Genomic DNA, 13,831 nt, shown 5'->3' on the forward strand with positions numbered 1-13,831 from the left:
ATATATTATAAAATACATATGTATATATAATATATGTATATATATATATTATATTATAATATACATATATATATATACGTATATACATGTATATAATATATGTGTATATAGGTGTATCTATATATTATAATATATACATGGGTATAATACATATACATATATATATATATGTATATTATAATAGATAATATATATGGGTATGTTATAATAATAATATACATGTATATATATGTATATATGTATATTATAATATATATATAGTATAAATATATAATGTATACGTGTATATACATGTGTATATGTATATTATAATACATACATGGGTATAATATATATACACATATATGTATATATATATATACATGTATGCTATTATTATAATATTAATATGTATGTGTATATGAGTATATTATAATAACAATATACATGTATATATATATGTATTTATATATTATATATGGATATATGTGTTTATATATATATATGTATATACGTGTATATATGTACATTAATATATAATATAATATATATTACATATATACATGTATACATGTATGCTATTATTATAATATTAATATGTATGTGTATATGAGTATATTATAATAATAATATATGTGTATATATCTATATGTATTTATATATATATATTATATATGTATATATGTGTTTATATATATATACATGTATATGTGTATATGTAAGAACCCAAAACAAAATATCTAGAAAAGAAAGAAAATATCTAAAAGGTAAAGAAATATCTTTTAGCAAAAAGACGTTTTTGCCATCGCATTTTTTTTAAGAGGGAAAATTTGACTTTTTGATCGAAAATGAATTCGGGAATTCCGCTCGCGCCGTTGCGTAGAGCACGGCAAAACTAGTCCGTAGACACGGAGTAGACCCGAATCGAAGTTGTAACGAAGAAATTATGGCCAAATTACTCACGAGGGCAAAATGGGAATTTGGGAGATCAGTTTTTTTTTAAAAACCTGTTTTCTTCTCCCTCTCTCTCCCTCTCTCTCTCTCTCTCCCTCCCGACAGTTCCAGAAAACCAGTCGGGCAGCCACCTTCCAAGCCACCCCAACGCCGCCTCAAGCCACCCCGACCCTCCGGACCGGACTCAGCAGCACCGGCCAGCTCCCGCCATCAACCCCAGCCCGTCCGCCGCCCCTGCTGCTGTCTGGAGCCGCTGGAAACTGCTGGAAAACGCAGCAGTTTTGGCCGATTTTCCAACCTCAGTTTCTCCCTCATCCGGCCACCAAATCAGTCGTGTGAGGTATCGATTTCTAGCTATTTTTCGTGCTCTAACTGATGGTTGGCTGGGTTTAGATCGATTTCACCTCTAGGTTGCTCAATTTTCGATTTGAAAATCGGCCGAACTTCGGCCGCCGTGATCGGCCATTTCTGGTCACTTTTTGGGGGTAGTCCAAGAACAAAAGTGACTCCAAATAGGGTGTTTTACCTAGGGTAGGAGTTTGGAGTCTCCGTTCCACGATTTTTCGGCACACCCGAATCGCTTTGGACACCCGATCTGCCCCGCGCGTGTGGAGGCGCGTGGGCCAGGGTGGTGGCATGGCTCTGGCCAGTTTTGAGGTCCTCGTGTCGTCACGAGCGCGTGAGATTTCGCGGATCTCGATTCGGAATCCGTTTGAGCCCCGAACGGATTTTCCATATCGCACGATCCGTGGGTGCAGTATCGTGTAATCGTTGGATCGAGCTGAATTTCGGATATGTCGGTCTACGTGATTTCAGGATTGCGTAGGATTCGACGGATCGCGAATCGGAGTCCCGAGTACTCCGGAATCGCGAACCCTGGGGCTAGGGTTAGGGTTTTAAGCGATAACGCGATTGTGGCCAATCTGACCGTCCGATTCGGACCAAATTTGCCGAACATGGTTCCTGTTGTATGAGAAACCTTCCGGGAAGCTCAGATTGGCCATCGGACACCGTGGACCCCACGGGCCCCGGGTCGGCCGAGCTAACGGTTTCTCGCTTAACAGAGTATCGGACCTTCCAAAATCGGTCCCAGTGTCAGGAAGGGCTAATGTGGGCATAGGAGTAACTTGAGACGAAATACACGTATTTCTAGGAGCCGGGGCTGGGTGTTTAATTTAAATTTTATTTATCCAGCAGTTGTTTAATTGATTATTCTTGGATAAGCAGGCACCAGGAGTCCAGCTAATCCACAGGAGGGACCTTCGAGAGGTCCAGCTAGCTCGGGCCAGCTGTGAGTGGACTTTTCTTTCTCAAAAAGATTTTATAATCATATTTTATATTTGATCTTGAATAAGTGATTTCAACATAAGTTTTATGATGCAATACCCTTATTTTATAAAATTAGACTAGCAGCAGATTTGTGATTTTGAGGCCAAATTAGTGGTTTAGTTCAGATTTACCAGAGTTCATAGTAGATCAGTTTTTATCAGAAACAGTTATTTTAGACCACCATGTACCCGCCCTACAGTTGGTGATTACCCAGAGTTGGACCGATGTCGACGGACATCCGGTCTGATTTCAGTTCAGTCAGTGCACTTGACTTTGCCTCACGAGTTTCGGGGACGCTCGGACCGTGAGTGCCAGGATTTGCGGCTCGGCAGACTTGGTGTCCCGAGACCTGCCAGGATTGCGGCTCGGCTGACTCTGTGTCCCCGAGACCTGCCAGGATTGCGGATCAGGCTGACTACGGTCCCCTGCATCCTGCCAGAGCGACTCGAGTGACTTGGTGTCACCGAGAATCTGCCGGCGGGACAGGCTGATCATAGTCCCCTGATTTCGCCAGTTTGCGGCTCGGGTAGCCTGTGTGACGCCCGAGACCTGCCAGGGAATTGACGGTTATCAGGGGCACAATTCGGTGGCAGTTTTAAAGGATTTTAAAGTTTTTGATGCAGTTTTGGTTTACTCATTTTTATTAGTAAATTCATTTGAGTTATACTGATCTATCTTTGTCTAGTATGTGTGTTATAATCATGTTATCTATATTTATTTGAACATCTTAAGCGTTTTTCAAACGGGGGTTATTATGTTCTCAAATGTTTTTACGAGCATTATTTTTGTCCACTCACACTTTCAACTTGTTTTTCGCCCCCAGGCCATAGAAGAACGAAGGAAACCACCCGGGCCATCAGCTTAGCTTCCGACCCACCACCAAAGTGTAGGAGTTCGTTGTAATTTTTCTTGTAAATCTTGTAAATATGCTCTGATATCTCGTTGGACTTGAGAAAACTGGAGTTAAGTTGTATTTGTTGTATTAGTCTGGCGGTTGGTAGGATTTTTGAGACTTTTTGACAGGTGGAAGACTTGGGATTTGGTCAATTTACAGGGGAGATTCTGCCGAATTTTTGGCAGAAGTCGGAAGGAAATTAATTAAGGAAAGGGTAAAAAGGTCAATTGTGTCCGACGTTCGCCAGGTGTCGGACACGCACAGGAGTCGGCTCGGTTTTCAAAGAGAAAATTGGGTCGGGTCCTGTCAGTATATACATGTATATATGTACATTATAGTATATGTGTATGTAATAATAATAATAATAGTAATAATAATAGTAATAATAATAATAATAATAGTAATATATGTTATTAGTATTACAATATAATATATGCATTTTATACATTGATGAACATAGGACTAGCTAATCCTCCCTTTCTACATGGGTTTAGTAGTCCCCTCCTAATGAGGTGTTTTTGGTGGGCCCGGTATTAGCAATTCCATCTAAGACTAGAATTAAATGAAACAAACATAGTACTAAATTTAGTCTAAGCCAGTCCAAGCCAAGCTTGTATACCAAACAACCCCTTAAGATTGTAAGCTCCAAACACTTGGATTTGTATTTGAGTTTTGGACTTCAAATCAAAATATTTGAAATCCAAAACTTTGAAGTTTCACTGTTTGGGTAATGAGGGGTTTGAAATAATAATTTAATATAATAAAAACTCAGAAAATTACATTTAAAAAAAATTATTATCTTTGCACCAAAGAAAAAATTAATATTTTTGTTTACAAGAAAAAACAAATATTAACCAAACAAGAAAGAAATTCAAATACATGAAGAGCATGACAAATAAAAATTAGTCCAAGCAAGCCCATACTCCATATGTGCGATCTCATAATAACAACAATGACATGGACACGAAGAAAACCTTTTAAACAACAAAGTGGTTAAATCAAAATAATCAGAGCAGTTTTGGCACGGATTGGTTTGATTTCTTACATTAAAATAGTGTAATCTTGGACCCAAGTGAAGTAAACCATAATGATCCAGGTGGATCTTTTCAAGATAATTAAATAATAAATATTATTTAAATTAAATAATTTATCAATCATTCGATTCGAATGGTTTAAGAAGAAATGGTTCTCAACCATTTAAAAATTAATGGTTTGAATTGCCTAAGGAATTTAAATCATTTTTTAACATTTGTGGTTTAAATTCATTTATTATTTTTAGCTTTCTATTCTAGGCATTCAGGCTTGTATATAAACCATTGTAGTTGAATGAATTAAACAAGCATAACTCAAAGCATTTCTTTAGCTTCTTCCTTTTGTTTCTCTAATTGTCTTAAAATTCCTCTTGTTCCTTTATTCCTATAAACTAAGAATTCATAGTTCTATCGACTAGAAATTTTGGATCACATAACAAATTGGTTTAGTTTGGTTTGTGTGGAAAGGGCATAAATAAAACAATCTCATATTAATTTTTGCTTTTGCTTTTACACTTTTAGCATTTTCCATTGGTATCACTATTTATTATCATGTTTTAGGTTGGGGTGGGTAGGATTTGGATTGGATTTGTTTCACTTCAAAACCGGAACCGATTCAATTACAATAAAACAATTTGATTTAATGTGATAATTCTTATGGAAGAAACCGGACCAATCCAAACAAATTTAAGGCAATTTGGTTCGATATGGTTTGGCAGGTTTGAGCCTAAGCCCAATTCTTTTTTGTTTTGCATTTTTTCAATTTTGTTAGTCCAATTACAATTTTTTTTAAAAAAAAACTTGCTACACATTGTTTTTTCATTTTTTAGAGTATCAAATCATTCTAAAGCATGCCATAAAATGTCAAAATTCAATAAAAATTATAATTCAAATATCAATAACTTCCAAGTTACATCAAACTTCAAATTCAACATCAATATCTAGTTATTATATAATGATTGAACTACACGTTAATAAAAAAACAAAAAAAAAACAAGTCACAAGTGACGGTTCGGTTCGGTTTATATCAGTTTGCAAAAAGCTTAAAATCGAATCAAATTAAGCTATTTCTGTTCGGTTCAATTTTTAAACCATTTGACTTTTTTCTTAATTAAACCCAAACCAAAATAGTCATTATAGTTCAAATTGACCGTTTTAATTGGTTCAGCCGAGTTGATGCTCCACCCCACCTCTAGTTTCATGCCACACATTCATATTGACCATTTAATACCAAAATCTAAGATCCATAGACCATTCAACAATTGTAATAAGATTTTGTTGATTTACAGCATAAGATTCTCTTTTATATTTTTAAGAGAATGTTTAATTTAATTTCTTACGAAGAGAAACAACCCAACCAAACTGGTTACTAAATGGATCAATTTGGTTCGATTATTCTACTAATTAGACGCTTAAACCTAACTAATTCGAAACAGACGTGAGTTCACTGTACAGTTTAAGGCGCAAAACCTAATTGACCCAGACCGCGATGAATGTACGATTATGTTCTCTGGGGGAAAAAAAATGGCAATGTTACAATTGCATCCTCACTCTCGGACCCCGCTGAATTCTGCATAACATGGTCAGCGTTTCCATGTTCTCAGCCTCCCCATCCTCCTTCAACCTTGTAAGTTTCACCTCTCTCTCTCTCTCTCTCTCTCTCTCTGGGTCCTGTGTGTTCATTGTTGCCTATTGACTCTGTTGTTTTTGCAGAGTTTTCATTTTGGTCTTGGAAATGACTGGAATTTCAGGACTTTTGCTAGACCAAGCGCTTGTCTCTCCCAGGTATATATATGTTTCAGCACCCAATGCAACTGTCTCTCTCTTTCATTTTTCGATACTGCCTAGAAACAAAGTAGAGAAATTATGAAATTAACAATTGAGTTTCACTAGTTCATATCTATTCGAAAGTAGCAAAACCCTTAACTCCTTTCTGTATTCAGGATACTGATTTAGTAATTTACTCCGAGGGTTTTCTGATTTTCTGAAATAGAAAGAACCCAGTTCGAAATATTGAACTCCGGAGTACCCTTTGGTGACATTGGTGTCCTGTGTTTTTTGCCTCCTTGTATGTCGATAAAGCTTCCATTTTGTTTCTTCATTTGGTTGGTTTTGCCGTTATACAGGGGATGAGTAACTAGTTGTTCTTAATTTCAAGCCCTTTAGGGTTTGATGAATATGTTTCATATAATGAGAATTGTCATTATATGTTTAAGGATCAATTAGAATTGTCAATATTGGTCAAAACATATTGGAACTTCCCAACTTTCGTGGTGGTTAAAAATTCAGGTGTGGACTGTTACTTGTATGAAATGATCTCTTTGAAGAGAGTGAAATCATTGTCAAGTTTGTTAAGAATCATTGCTAATGAAATGATTTGATTAGCTATGATAAGAGTTATGGTTCAGTGGTTTTTCGATTAAGAGCTGCTTATTGAAAAAAGAAAAGAAAAAAGAAAGCCTGTAGAAAGATTCTTGTATGGTTCTTGTGTTTTTGTTAACTGCACATTTTTAGCTATAGGCTTTCGGAGCTAGAAACTGATTCCTAAGTATGATTTGTTTAATGTCAACATTTTTTTTCAATGAACTTATGAAACAAGTCTAATCTAGTTCACAATGGATGGAAATAAAAATGAGGATGTCAATAAAGGCCACAGATGGCGGAGGAGATTCTTATGGGTAGTAATGCAAGAGGAAATAATTAGGCATGTCATCACTGTTATTTCAATACTTGAAAGCCCCAGAGGTTGCTCAGATGACACTGGATTCAGTAAGCATAGGTCTTAAGTTCGACTTTCTCCGACCTTGGAGTCTCATAAATTGCTGTAGTGGCGTCTGAACTTACCAGTGTAAAAAGAGGCATTGGAATCTATTCTATTTAAATCAAAGAGTGCATGTGCCAATTTATTTTTCAGAAGTTTCTTTGCTCCTTTTTTTTTTTTTGCTGTTGAGATGTCCACATTTGCATCCATTTACTCTTCTAATTTTCTTGCAGGAAAGTAGGAATTTAGAGCCAAGTAAGAAGCAAGATAAAACAAGTGGGATAGGGAAAACCAGGTCTGCCACAAAGGATCAGATTGTCATTTCTAACGTTCGGATATCTCAGCGGGAGAGCTCCCCTCCACTTGTTACTGCATTGAAGGCTTCAGCTGAACAAAATGCTGCTACCTTTCACTTCCCTGGGCACAACAGAGGTCGAGCTGCACCATCTTCTTTGACTCAGCTTATTGGTTTAAAACCATTTCTTCATGATTTACCTGAGCTTCCGGAGCTTGACAACCTCTTTTCTCCAAGAGGGCCCATTTTAGATGCTCAACAACAGGCAGCCAGTCTCTTTGGGTCATTGGAGACGTGGTTTCTTGTGGGTGGTACCACGTGTGGAATACAGGCAGCAATTATGGCTACATGTTCCCCTGGAGAAATTTTAATTCTCCCTCGCAATTCACATATATCAGCCATATCTGCTATGGTATTGTCTGGTGCAGTACCCAAGTACATCATCCCTGATTATAATTTTGACTGGGACATTGCTGGTGGCGTCACTCCATCACAGGCAAGTCTACAAGAAATGCTGGTTATGGTTATTACTTCAAAATGAGACTACACACATTTTTTCACTTGTAAATATTTGGTATGTTATTGCTTAATATGAATGTAGTGGTTAAAACAATCAGGATAATACAAAAAGTTTCTTTTAACATTAAAAGATGCTAACAAAATTATTGTGATGAACTCTTTTTCCCTTTCGTGTTACATTATTACCATCATTTTTTGCTGAAATTTCTGTATATGACCCGAAATGGGTGTTATAACAGGTAGAGACAGCAATCAAGGAAGTGGAGAAAGAAGGGCAGAAGCCAGCTGCAGTTTTGGTCACTTCCCCCACTTATCATGGTATATGCAGCAACTTGAGCGAGATAACCCAATTGTGCCATTCTCGTGGAATCCCTGTGATTGTTGATGAGGCTCATGGGGCACATCTAGGATTTCATCCCCAGATGCCAAATTCAGCAATGCATCAAGGTGCTGATTTAGCTGTACAATCCACTCATAAGGTTCTTTGCTCTCTCACACAATCATCAATGTTGCACATGTCAGGGAGTCTTGTAGATAGAGAGAAAATTTCAAGATGTCTTCAAACACTTCAAAGTACTAGTCCTAGTTATCTGCTTTTGGCATCATTAGATGCGGCTAGAGCTCAAATTAGTGAAAACCCAGAAACTATGTTTGGAAAGGCATTGCAATTGGCCATTGAAACTAAGAGTATGATAAGAAAGATTTCAGGTATTTCAGTGCTTGACGCTCAAAGTTTCCCTAATTTCCCTGCGATTGATCCCCTGCGGCTTACCATAGGATTTCAACAGCTTGGCCTATCTGGTTATGAAGCTGATGAAATTTTATATGAGGATCATGAAATCATTTGTGAACTTGTTGAAACCCAGTCCATTACATTTGCAATGAACCTTGGAACATGTAGAGAGCATGTCCAGAGGTTAGTGTCGGGAATAAAGCATCTAGTGGCCGCTTCTGCATCCACTCCGGCTGCTAAAAGAAAGGTCGAAGGTGGTAATTCTGCCCTCTTTGCAGATATAGAAACAAGCTTGATTCCTAGAGATGCCTTTTTCAGTGGTAAAAGGAGAGTGAGTATTGAAAACAGCCTTGGGGAAGTTTGTGGGGAGCTTATATGTCCATACCCGCCTGGGATTCCGGTAATGGTCCCCGGCGAGACTATCACAAAAAAAGCATTGGATTATCTGCTAGATGTTAGAAGCAAGGGTGCTGTCATCAGTGGAGCTTCTGATCCCCAACTCTCTTCCATAGTTGTCTGCAATATGTAGTGTTTGCTTGGCAGGGAGAAGGTACAGCTAATATTTTTTTTAAAATTTTGTTCTGCTTCAAAAAGAGCAGCAATCACACATGAAATGGAATGTTGATGTACAAGTTTATTGAACCACAACCAAATTTATTAAAAAAAAAAAAAGAAACAAGAAATGCTAGAATCCAACCTTGGCATTCAGATTTTGTTGCATGATCAAGTTAGTGTTAAGTTTTCCATGGCATTAGTCAGATCCTGGGGCTTTTCTGCCACCATATGATAAAACTGAACCCTACCGGATGTCCAATGGCCCAATTTAGGTCTTGTTTATTGCACCAGCCAAGTTCAGTTAAGTAACACATTCAGAATATATTGTTTCATGATAATTATACAACAATTTAATATAAAGATTTCCCAAAATCAAAATATATTTGCAAAATGACAATCATGTTCTAACCGGGTTGGCCAGGTCAAAGTTTGCAATTAGCATGGACCACTTACTATTGATAGGACAGAATCTTGAACAGCATAAAACATCCACCAAAAAGCACTGATTGAATAATTCCTCAGCCACTTGTCAGTTCTTTTTGTATGTGTGTGGTCATAATGCCACTTGTCAGTTCAATACTAGAAAAAGAAATCTTAAGAGGTATTATTTGCCCTTGCAGCCCCAAAATAACCATTGCTCTTTTTCTTCACCATATTTTAGTACATAGAGTGTGGAAGCCACATTTGGTGAATCTACCCAAAAGAGTTAAATTTCTCAATTCATGCTCTGGCACAAGACATTCAAATGTAAAGATGTAAAGCTGCCAATCATCCGACTCAATTGCATATACATGTGAAATTGGTTTGCCTTGCCTCTGACATGACTAATCAAAAATGGACTTTCTTTCTATGAGAGTTTTTTTTTACATATCACAGGCATGAAGCCTACAAAACCCCCAGACCCCAAAATGATTCTCATGCGTTCAAACCTTTCCTTTTCTTCTCTGGATATAGTGTATATAACTTTGTATTATAAGGCAAAACGAGAGAAAACACAAACAGACATTCAGTCAGCAAATAAAAACGATCTGGACAGAGCTCCGCAGTTAAATACGATTTCAAGATTGATCAGGCCCTTCTACCTTGACTCTGTGCTACTATATGCATTAGCCCTGTAAATCTTTGATGGAATTCTTGTTGCTCGTTTCTTTGTTGGTCGAACAAAAGGATCAAACAGAGGTGCCTGTGAGTATGGAGAGCATGCTGGCCTACCAAGTTGCAAGTCTGGGGAGTCATCTGGACCAACCCATGCTATGGGACTTACTGCAGCAGAAAGACAACTATTAGTTTTGCGTTTTATTTTTCTGCAAGCAGAGAAAGATACCATCTCTGAAGTAACAGGACGTCTAATCTCAACGGTCTCTATGTCCCCAAGAAGGAGAAAAATGATAAAAATTCCAGATGGCAAATTATGCATCTCCCTGCCTAAATTTTGTTTATCACATTATACTAATTGTCTTAAAAGGAAAATGCTGTAGAAACAAACAGATGTGCAGGAACATAATGTACAGAACATCCCACTCAAGGGTTTTCTAGTTGAACTGCGTAATGTATTGCACAAGTCGAGGTCAATACATAAATGAATCACAGTATATGTAGCAGGAAGAATGCATCGGTATATGGGAAGCACATACACTTTGCAGCATCGCCTAACGAGTGTAAATTTCCAAACACATCAAGTCACCAACCTTTCTATGCCCGTTTCAAACAGGTAAGAAAAAAATGCAATTCCCTAATTATCCTTTAGGTATACTATAGACTTCGGCAAGCAGGCAACGGTGGAAGCATTTTTACTGACTAGGACAAAAGCAACTAATGGGGTATAAGCATCATCAGGAAACAATGTCATTCCATATCGACTTGGGGAAATAATCTACTGGAAAACAGAGTTAGAAGTACAAAACTATACATTGTATAAGAATTCATACCTTCTGCACCAGGTTCAAGAAGTCTCTTGGCAGCAGAAGAAGCTGTCAAGTGAGCAGGACGCTTCTTCACATAATTATCAGGACGCTTCCTCACATAATCTTCCTGCAAAGGCTTTGGAGTTTGAAACGAGAATTGTGACATAGTAACCCCCGCATCCAGATACTCAGGATGTTGAAGCAAATACCTGAAAAATCATAACCAGCACAACCATTAATCAAAGAGCTAGCTACGATTGTGAAGAAATCCAAGCTAAGCTAAAAAGAAAGACATAAACTTACTTTTGGATCTCCACCGATGATCGAAGTTTCTTGCCTGATGGTGATTCATAGTACCTGAATAAACAAAATAGTTAACTGGGCATGTCACAAAAAGTTGCAAGTTGGTAATATGATAAGAGTACATACACGTCTGCAAATCTGGTGCCTCCTTCACCTCTAATCCTCAGCAAGCGTTGCCAGCCGGGTGGGGGCTGAGCAATGTTGGGCTTATCAATTGCCCAGAGCCTACTTCCATCTTGAGTAATGTCTTCTGGATCATCACAAGAAACAAAATCCCGCCATTCCCGTGCCGTTTCGCAGTAAAAGGGCTGCTCCAGAATGTGTTCACGAATCTCTTCATACTTTTCCTTTGTTGGGATGAGCCTCCATTTGAAGCAGCTGGCACACTGCACAGTGAAGGCCCCAACAGATGGCAAAACCCTAGATGGACGATGAAATGGAAAAGGATTGGGCCTGTTCACTTTCTCATGCACTGTAGCGACAGCATTAGCATTAGCATTAGCCTTGGCTGTTGCAGGGTCATAGAGCACCAGCTGATGAGAATTAAAATGGGCTTGAATTATTTCATTGTCTGAATCAGATGACGATGAAGATGATGAGGAAGATGAAGATAAAGATGAAGCTGAAGGGACATGTATGTCTTCTTGGGTAAAGCTGTTTTTTTCTTCCCTCCTCAGCTTGAATGTTATTTTGGTGGGATTTCGAGAATCCATGGAAACAGCAGATCTCAAACACCTCCTGGAGAGAGAAAAAAATTTGAAAAATTTCTACATACCCAGATCCAGTTTCAAGTTTCAACAAAACATGCGACGATTTTACAGAGGATGTTCTGATTCTTACGGAGATGAGGATCAGAGATCTGCGACGATGATGATGTTGCAGGTATAGGAATCGAACAGAGCCGTTGGTTCCGAGGAAATGCGTAGATCCTACGGTCGGAGGTCAGGTCGGGAAGTGCACCCACTTAAGGTTTTTATCCTTGGTCAGAGAGAAATGGAGAGAGAGAGAGTCCAGAAGGAGATGATTGGTTTCCCGTTTGTGCAAGTAAGGAAAAATCTGCCTCTGCAATTTTTTCACTTTTTATTTTTTAATAAATTAATTTATTTTGGGGTTTGGGTGACTTCAATTACTACAATTTTCAGTTTAATAAATGCATTTATTATCAAAGGAAAAAGTTTAATAAATCCAATTAGCAAATGTGTAAGAAAGAATTTGGATTTGGATTGGATGTAAATAGCGGATATTGGAGCAAGTTGCACAACCAATGGGATGAAAAGGAGTAATTTTGGACAGTAATGCTAGGGGTGCTAACTCTTTTACTAACTTTTAGTTACCAACTGATGCGGCATATGACATAATAATTTCCCGTATAATTTTTTAATTACCCAAAATTAAAAGTTTTAACTAAACTAAAAAAAATAAAATAAAATAAATGTTTTCAAAAATATTGGAGCAAGTTGCACAACCAATGGGATGAAAAGGACTAATTTTGGACAGTAATGCTACGGGTGCTAACTCTTTTACTAACTTTTAGTTACCAACTGATGCGGCATATGACATAATAATTTCCCGTATAATTTTTTAATTACTTAAAATTAAAAGTTTTAACTAAACTAAAAAAAATAAAATAAAATAAATGTTTTCAAAAATATTGGAGCAAGTTGCACAACCAATGGGATGAAAAGGACTAATTTTGGACAGTAATGCTACGGGTGCTAACTCTTTTACTAACTTTTAGTTACCAACTGATGCGGCATATGACATAATAATTTCCCGTATAATCTTTTAATTACCCAAAATTAAAAGTTTTAACTAAACTAAAAAAAATAAAATAAAATAAATGTTTTCAAACTTGCTCATCGAGGATGTACGGTGGTGGTCCTCTGTTGCAGTCACCCTACCCGTGGGCAGTCATAGTTGGTGTTGGGTTCTGTGGCTATCAACCAAACACATATATTGCAGACTAGGCGGAAAAAATAAAAAATAAAAAAGAGGAAAAGAAATTGATCTTATGGAATTACAGAGATGAGTACAACTGATATTTTTCTTTTCTTTCATGTAATAGTAAATTTGATGGTGTTCTTAAATCTGGAGTTCTTTTCCTAAATTTTTCTGGAAATTTTGCGTGATTGTGGTGGGTAGTTTTCTGCCAAGGTTGTGGAGCAGGGCATCTGTGATATTCTACATTTTGGCTATCTCACTGGATCCTCTGTTCCTCTACATCCTCCACGACGATCTTAAGTGTGTCGTTTTGGACAAAAAATTGAAGAAAATAGCTACTATTTTGCGAATATTCGCAGATCTCCCATATGTTTTCAACGTCCTAGTTTGTGAGCGTGGTCTCATAGACATCCTAATGGCCATTTTAGCTGCTCTTCCTATTCCGCAAGTAATTAAGAAACCCTTTGTTTTCAAGCTGTGTAATTTGTGTTATCCACGTTGCATGAGAGTTATTCATCCATCATTAATTCATTATTTGATTTATATAGCTGCTAGCTAGGCTTCACCTTTGTTTTGTAATTAATGTACGCGCAGATAGCAATTCTAATTATCTTTCCAAAGCTGAGGGGCTC

General features: G+C 37.5%; 2 protein-coding genes across 2 annotated transcripts; one reads left to right on the forward strand and one right to left on the reverse strand.

The window, feature by feature from the left end:
* Positions 1-5,619: 5,619 nt before the first annotated feature.
* On the forward strand, positions 5,620-9,144 carry LOC117616807 (arginine decarboxylase-like). Its single transcript, XM_034346233.1, has 4 exons — positions 5,620-5,815; positions 5,902-5,973; positions 7,183-7,740; positions 8,003-9,144. Exons 1-4 carry the CDS (start codon positions 5,768-5,770, stop codon positions 9,023-9,025), a joined length of 1,701 nt encoding a protein of 566 aa, XP_034202124.1. The 5' UTR covers positions 5,620-5,767; the 3' UTR covers positions 9,026-9,144.
* Positions 9,145-9,647: 503 nt separating this feature from the next.
* LOC117621819 (methyl-CpG-binding domain-containing protein 2) lies at positions 9,648-12,344 on the reverse strand. The gene is made up of 5 exons (XM_034352367.1): positions 12,099-12,344; positions 11,385-11,996; positions 11,259-11,312; positions 10,980-11,164; positions 9,648-10,314 (listed from the first exon to the last, which is right to left on the reverse strand). Exons 2-5 carry the CDS (start codon positions 11,969-11,971, stop codon positions 10,130-10,132), a joined length of 1,011 nt encoding a protein of 336 aa, XP_034208258.1. The 5' UTR covers positions 11,972-11,996; positions 12,099-12,344; the 3' UTR covers positions 9,648-10,129.
* Between the last annotated feature and the right edge of the window lie 1,487 nt (positions 12,345-13,831).

This window comes from Prunus dulcis, chromosome 1 (genome assembly GCF_902201215.1).
Source record: "Prunus dulcis chromosome 1, ALMONDv2, whole genome shotgun sequence".
Taxonomy (NCBI): Eukaryota; Viridiplantae; Streptophyta; class Magnoliopsida; order Rosales; family Rosaceae; genus Prunus; species Prunus dulcis.

Bases quoted from the DNA above. Each gene is read 5' to 3' on its own strand.
- LOC117616807 (XM_034346233.1), top strand. From the start codon at position 5,768: ATGGTCAGCGTTTCCATGTTCTCAGCCTCCCCATCCTCCTTCAACCTT. The intron at 5,816-5,901 runs GTAAGTTTCACC...TTGTTTTTGCAG, and splicing joins CCCCATCCTCCTTCAACCTT to AGTTTTCATTTTGGTCTTGG. The intron at 5,974-7,182 runs GTATATATATGT...ATTTTCTTGCAG, and splicing joins CAAGCGCTTGTCTCTCCCAG to GAAAGTAGGAATTTAGAGCC.
- LOC117621819 (XM_034352367.1), bottom strand. From the start codon at position 11,971: ATGGATTCTCGAAATCCCACCAAAATAACATTCAAGCTGAGGAGGGAA. The intron at 11,313-11,384 runs GTATGTACTCTT...TTGTTTATTCAG, and splicing joins GGCACCAGATTTGCAGACGT to GTACTATGAATCACCATCAG. The intron at 10,315-10,979 runs GTATGAATTCTT...TTTCTGCTGCAG, and splicing joins TCTTGAACCTGGTGCAGAAG to TAAGTCCCATAGCATGGGTT.